General features: G+C 44.0%; 2 protein-coding genes across 2 annotated transcripts in view; both read right to left on the reverse strand.

Moving 5' to 3' along the window:
• Positions 1–428: 428 nt before the first annotated feature.
• Positions 429–1289, reverse strand: LOC123127590 (uncharacterized). Its single transcript, XM_044547342.1, has one exon. It carries the CDS (start codon positions 1213–1215, stop codon positions 616–618), a length of 600 nt encoding a protein of 199 aa, XP_044403277.1. The 5' UTR covers positions 1216–1289; the 3' UTR covers positions 429–615.
• A 1710-nt stretch (positions 1290–2999) lies between these two features.
• LOC123127591 (isocitrate dehydrogenase [NAD] regulatory subunit 1, mitochondrial) overlaps positions 3000–7141 on the reverse strand; it is a 4915-nt gene continuing 773 nt past the window's right edge. The window contains exons 2-4 of the mRNA XM_044547343.1: positions 4438–4677; positions 3997–4075; positions 3000–3521 (exon numbers count right to left, since the gene is read on the reverse strand). Of these exons, the coding sequence (XP_044403278.1) occupies positions 3247–3521; positions 3997–4075; positions 4438–4677 (594 nt within the window). The 3' untranslated portion in view covers positions 3000–3246. The remainder of the gene's footprint in view (positions 3522–3996; positions 4076–4437; positions 4678–7141) is intronic.

The raw sequence follows: 7141 nt of genomic DNA on the forward strand, positions 1-7141 counted from the left end.
AACCAAGTCATACTCAAGCTGATCACGGTGTGCCTTCCGATCTATGTTAGACCAGGAAGAAGAATAGAATTGCTATCCTTCCGATCCTGAACCAAATATAAGGGCTTAGTGGGTGTTTAACTTCTTTTGATTTGTGTTTTGTTGTCCCTGAGGCGAATATTGCAGTTCGCTCATCAAACTGCCAAACAATTTGAGTGCTGTACCGGAGTAAGCCTGGAGTTCCCGGGTTCTTATCACAGCTGATAAAAGAATGAAGCTCACCCAAAAAAACGCGAAAAGGAGAAGATTGCGCAAAGCTATTATCATCCACCAACATCCCAAATCAAGAATCAGAGTTAGAGGAGCTACCAAATTAAGGATTCCAGAAGGAAGATCAATGATAACATCAGCAGTTCACCACATGAAACCAATCAAGCCAGACACGGACGGACGCTACACAATGGTGATTCTTGTTTTAAAATCCGCTAACAGAGCAACCAAACAGTAGCACATAGTTTCATATACCATACCAAAGTAACTGCAAGCGTTTGATTTTTGATCGGCCATGACAGCTCACAGCAATTGAAAAGCATTACTACAAAATTGGAGTTACAGATTGCAAAGATATGCGGCGACTCAGTTCTCCAGGCCGGGCACCTGCATGCGGCGGGCGGCCTCGGACTTCTTGCCGCCGAAGATGTCGTCGGATACGACCCTGAGCTGACCTCGGTTCTTGGACTTGGCGATCTTCTGGATCGTCTTGGGGTTGGTGACCTTCTGCAGCTTCGAGCCCGTGCGCAGCACGTTCTCCTTCTTGCGCTTCTCCCGCTCCTCCTTCTGCTTGCGCTTGGCGACCTTGTTCTGCCGGATCTCGTCCTTGAGCTCCGCCACGCGCGCCTGGTACGCCTTCTTCAGGGACTTGTCCCTCACGCGCTGCTCCAGAGGGACGGGCTTCCGGGACACCATCAGCGCGGAGGAGCGGCGCGTGCGTGGCTCCTTCCATGTCCGCCCCGAGACGCGCCCGGCGATGACGCCGTCGTAGGTGGGCGACCCGAAGGCCGCCGGCTTGGACGGGTCAGACTGGGAGGCCACTGCACGGAGCTTGGACGACCGGGGCGCGTCGGCGTCGAGGTCCATGGAATCGGCGGCATCTGCCTCCTCCTCCCGGCGCTTGCGCTTGCCGCGCTCGCCGCCGAGGCCCTCGTCGAGGTAGCGAAAGTCGAGGTGCGAGGCCATGGGGGAGACTAGGAGCTAGGGTTGGGTTTCGCCGTCTTTGGGTTTGGGAGAGAGAGGAAGAGGGACTGGAGGCGGAAGGGGTGGTTTTTGTTAGGGTTTGAGACACGGATGGCGGAGGCAAGTTGGATGGGCCAGAGTTGGCGTAAATTTGGAAGGCCCATTTCACTACTAGCTCTGGTCGAAAAAAAAGTTCGTGTCTTTTTTTTGTAAAAACATGTGTCTTGTAAAACAAATAGTGCATGAAAAGTTGTTATTCCACCCATTAACTCTTGCAATTTTTAAGAACACAAACGCTTATTTTTCTCATGTAAATTTGCAGTAGTATATACTCCCCCTGTTTCTAAATGTAAGTCTTTTTTTTGCATGATAATACGTGTCTCATTAATAAAATAAAGATCCAGTTACAAGCTACGTAAACATCAACATTATAGGACTGAAAAGATAGGATATTCCTATGTAAAAAACCAAGGCGTGTCCCTCTCCACTAAGGAAAAGGAGATATATCACCGCTTCACCCGGGCTCGACTTGGCTCCATCGCTGATCGGCAGCTTTACGGACCTCCAAAGTAGTTTGCCTGAAGCAAAACCATTGCCGTTGAAAGAATTAGAACGGGGCAACGTGTCTCTGGACACACCATCGAACTCTAGAACTTACACCCCCCGCACGACTACAACGTCGGAGGAGGAAACCAGAACTGTCAGCCTCCAACCACAAACCTAGCAGGAGATGCACCATCTTCCAGCTGTCACTTGTGTAGACAACCATCTGCGCATACTCCTGGACGACAAAACCTCCCTGTTCCACCATGGCGTCGGGGACAACGTCGCAACAACGGGGACAGAGCGGAAGGAGAGACACACTTGACGGAGTCGCCGCCGCTGCCTCGCCAACACCATCCATGAATCCTAACGCCACCGATCTGAAGGATCGGCAAACACACGATGTCATCAACTCCGAGACGCCGCCATGGAAGACACTGCCGGTGTGGGAGTGGAGTTGAAGCAAATTTATTCGTCCGGGCACCGCTCCCACCATCCCAACGACTCACCACGACCTACAAATCCAAACCCTAACTACAGAACGGAGGAACGGGGTCCCCCCTTCCTCCTGCCGCTGAAGCAGCAGCCAGAAGGACGGGGGGTCGGTGCCCTGGCCGATGGAGATTGGTGGAAGAAGATCACCTCCAGCAGCCGGGAGGGAGAGGGGGCCAGCGCCCTGGCTGGTGGAGATCGGTGGAAGAAGATCACCTCCCTAGTCGCGTGGCTCGTGGCGGCGGCTAGGGTAGCGGGGAATAATATAAGTCCTTTTATTGAGATTCCAACAAGGACTACGTATGGAGCAAAATGAGTGAATTTACACTCTAAAATACATCCGTAAGTCCATGTCGAAATCTCTAAAAAGAACTTGTATTTACAAATGGAGGGAGTATATGTGCATGATATAAATATTTTCAATACTTGTAAAAGTTTAAAATATGATTCTTTGTTTTTTTTTCTGAACTAAAGGGTGCAACAGGTATCACAGAATCCGTTTGCATATGGAGTTCAACCTCGTTTCGTCCGGCTTTTATAAGGTGTGCACCACATTTTCTGTTGATCAATTAACGACATAAGAAATACATGAACCCCTTATAAGCACGACGAATGGAGTACTATGTAAAAATTAACATGCAAAGGTTATACAAGTCATATCGGAGCATCAATCTGATTACTGAATCAAGTTATCTGCTCGACCTTAATTCACAAAACATTTAACTCAAATGCGTAAATTCACGAAACATATCTGATGGATGCAAAAGAGATCGTTTCTTGATATTTTCAATCTTATTTCCAGTTATATAACTTGGCAAGTTTCTGGTGAGTTGCTCAAATTATTCTGAAGCAAAACCAGAAAGAACGCACCCGAAGATTTACAGTGGTTCGCTGAACAAAATGACAATCTAAAGCTACAATTAAAGAAAATCAGTCCAGACTAACGGCCTAGTCCGAGGGGCGCAAAAAAACTAGTCTCGAAAAGCACGCAATTGGCGGCTAATCAAGTTTGGCGATTACTGCATCCGTGACTTCCTGGGTGGTGCTGGTGCCGCCCAAATCCCTGGTCCTGTATTTGCCTTCTGCAATGACACTCTTCACTGCTGATTCCAGCCGGTCGGCGAATGACGGGAACTGCAAATGCCTCAGCATCATGGCGGACGAGAGAAACAGAGCAACTGGGTTAGCTTTCTTCTGTTGCACAATCTTGTCATTTCCCACATTTCCTGCAGAAGCGCCCTGCTCAAAGATGGCATGGTCCTGACCAACATTGCCTGAAATAATGCAGTACACGAAGATTTAGAGACTAAGGCCCTGTTTGGTTCATAAGTCCTAGGACTTTTTTTAGTCCCAACTTATAAGTCCCAAGTCCCTAAAAAGTCCCTACCTGTTTGGTTCCTGGGACTTAACATGGACTAAAAGACCATATTACAACTATAAGTCCCTATAAGTCCCTCCTTGAGAGTCTTATTTCATAAGTCCCAAATGCCCACTTTAAGTCCCTATAAGTCCCTCCTGTTTGGTTTAAGTCCCTGGAAACAAACACCCTCTAATTTTCCATCCCCATATGCTCTCACAAGTCGGGTATTTATGCATTGCATAGTGCTAAGATGTTCAGACATGGGAAGGCTAAATAGATATATCAAATGCAACATTGAGCAGGCTATTATTAGAGAAACAATCAATTTATACCAATTGTAAACCTATTTCCGCTAAAACAGAAGAATCACAAGCAGAATCAAACTCTACCTCCAGGCATGACACCCGTGCCTCCAGCAATACCTGCAGCCACATTAGACACCAGATTGCCATAAAGATTTGGGGTGACCTACAAAGGGAAGAAAAACAAAAGTCAACAGGTAACTACCGAAATTGATTTGTAAACTTTGGGACATCAAGACAACCTTTAGAATGTAAAACAGCGCATACAAAGAAACATGAGATTGCCAACAGAGGTACAAACATAAGAGGTGTTACTACCACATTTGCAAAAACTTAGCTAAACGATCCGCACTGATATTTTCTGTATAGGATCAATATAAGTATTATATCAAACAGCGTGCTCAAGGTTAAAATAGTAACTTATTGTATAACCACGAGAACATTTCAGCTTGATGAACATTGAACAATTAGAATATGGTTGCAATACAGTGACATTTAGTAAGAAGTGCATAGATTTCATATACATACCATAACATCAAACTGTTCAGGTTTTGCAACAAGCTGCATACAGCAGTTGTCCACAATGATTTCACTATATTGAATTCCAGGATACTTCGTCGCAACCTCACGGCAGGACTCCAAGAACAAACCATCAGCTAGCTTCATGATGTTTGCTTTGTGCACTGCCGTCACTTTCTTTCTATTGTTGAGGTAAGCATACTCAAAGGCGTATTTGGCAATCCTTTCAGAGCAGAACTTCGTCATCACCTGGCAAATCCATTCAATGAGTTTAACATGAAGAAAAGAAATCCTTCAGACAACAAAACAAAAAGAGAGAACAGTTGTAATTGTAAAAAAAACAGAAGCAGAATACAGTGCAAACAGGCACAAAATTGATGCGACAACTATAGTTCCAATGACAGGGCATTTAACTATGCAGGGAAAAGCACCGAGTATATGCCAACTAACAGACAAATCTTACTGTTGAGATCAAAACCCCTAGGGGAAATGTCACTGGATACTTAACTAAATTATCATTTTGTATTAAGAATAGACTAGAGAGAAATATATTTTTACTGAATTATTAAATTCACTACTCAAAAGCATGGGCACCACAAACTGTACATTTGAATGCTTCTATTGTTGTGTTATGTAGGGCAAAGGTAACTACTATTCATCCTTGGCCAGGACAGTACATAATCAAGCACAAGAACAAATACATAAAATTGATAATTGAGAGGGCGACATAACCATAACTTGTGTAACATGACTGCGCCTTTGCTCACTTCGTCCATTAAAAAGGCTATGAGCAGCAATGCAGCACCATTGCAAGTTGACCATTAAGTCATTTTATGAATGTTCAACAAAAGCTAGTGCTTTGGTAAATATATGCACATCTAAGGTTAGGCAAGTTTGACCAACTTAGCTGGGTGTTTGGTTGAAGTCAAACCTTAGACAAGATTATTTTTTCAATAAATGGGTACATGTCATACGCTTACAAAAGTGTAACAGAATTGTAATACCCCGGCACATTAGTGGATGCTCACGTTGCCCAATTAGAGTTGTGTCACTGCATTAGCTTCTCATGGAGATTTTTAATGGAGTTGGACCAACATATATGCTGTGTTCCAAACGTAGCACCTCCAGGTTTACCCTTTTACATGAAATGACTGCTTTCTACAAGTGGGCTGGGCATTGAGCAGATTTGGGACGGGACAGGACAGGACAGAGATTCCTCTTATGCTTACCAACTTGTGTCTTCAATTTTGTTGAACGAATGTAACAAAAGTTCGATAATAAACGTGGGGTAAATTGTGGCATTGTTAGTTCTAGAACAAGACAGGCCCACAATCCATCAGTATGGTGGTCCTATTATACACACCAGATGTTCTATTTACAAGCAAATTAGTGATGGATATCATGAACCCTTAAAGTAAAGAACCCGCTGTCCCAGTACTATAAATAATGACAGGAATGAATGTTGTAGAAGATTGTAAATGGTTAATCTGCGCCCATCACACCTTTGAGTGTTTATAGACATGATAAACGTCCTTTTACACGGATATATGCATACTTATAAAGGCCCTGTTTGGTTCAGCTTTTATCGACGGATTCTGCTGCCGCGCAGCAGAATCTGAACCAAAGGGCGAACCCAGCAGAATCCAATTCCAAAAATCCGCTGCCAAAATCTGAACCAAAAGCGGAAGCAGCCCAGGACGTGCTTTCTAAAATCTGATTCCGCTGCGGGCCAAAATCTAAAAAAGTGGTATCAGCTGGTTTGCCAAATGACCTACATCTTTTTCACATCAGATTTTCCACAGCTGTTTTTCCACAGCAGATTTTTCACAGCTGCTTTTAGAAATCCACAACCAAACCAAACAGGGCCAAAGTTACAAGTATCAATGTAATACATTTTTTTCTGGACAGAATTTGCAGGAATCGGACAGGAAAATATTTCAGTGAATTATGCGCGCTGCATGCTTCATACTAGGAGGAGAGTTCTTTGGCTGTCTAGTACAGCCACATTTTTGTGTAAAAGTGTGGCAAGCCAGACTAAGGCAAGTTTGGCAAAATGTTGAGCCAACGACAGGTAGGCTGCAGGGCAATTGACCGGACACGTACAACAGATGACCAAACTTGAATATATATGGGTTGACAAAGTGGGGCTGTGAACCAAGCATGCACCAGATGTTCCATGCTACAATTGGCAATGAGAAATAATGGTGTCTCGCGTACCTTTAAATTCAATTTAAAGAAACAGATAGGCAACCTTAACTTAGAACAGTGGAACAAATAACATAAGCATTTGTGTATCATCCTAACATTGCTACATGTGATCTCATAGATAAAGTTAATCTCAGAATTAGAAAACACGGCCATGATCCATCAAAGTATGTACTAAGTGCTCTCACAATTCACTCACCCCAATATATCAACGACTAAACCTCGTGGCAATCATATTCAGTTGGAACAAACCAATCATAAATGCCTACAGTTTTGTTTCACATTATTACAACTTGTGCAGTAAAACCCAACAACCCATGAACTCAGCTAGATTGTCCGTTACGCAAATTGCCACAGAATCCCAATTGCCAATAGCCATATATTATACAACACAACCTACCAAGTACTCAGTAACCCGCAGTAAACAAAACAAACTTGTTACAAGCATATTGACGGAATATTGTTGCTTCAACAATACAACGATTGTCCATGAGGGTCTCTTGTCCAT

This window comes from Triticum aestivum, chromosome 6A, assembly GCF_018294505.1.
Source record: "Triticum aestivum cultivar Chinese Spring chromosome 6A, IWGSC CS RefSeq v2.1, whole genome shotgun sequence".
NCBI classification, from domain to species: Eukaryota; Viridiplantae; Streptophyta; class Magnoliopsida; order Poales; family Poaceae; genus Triticum; species Triticum aestivum.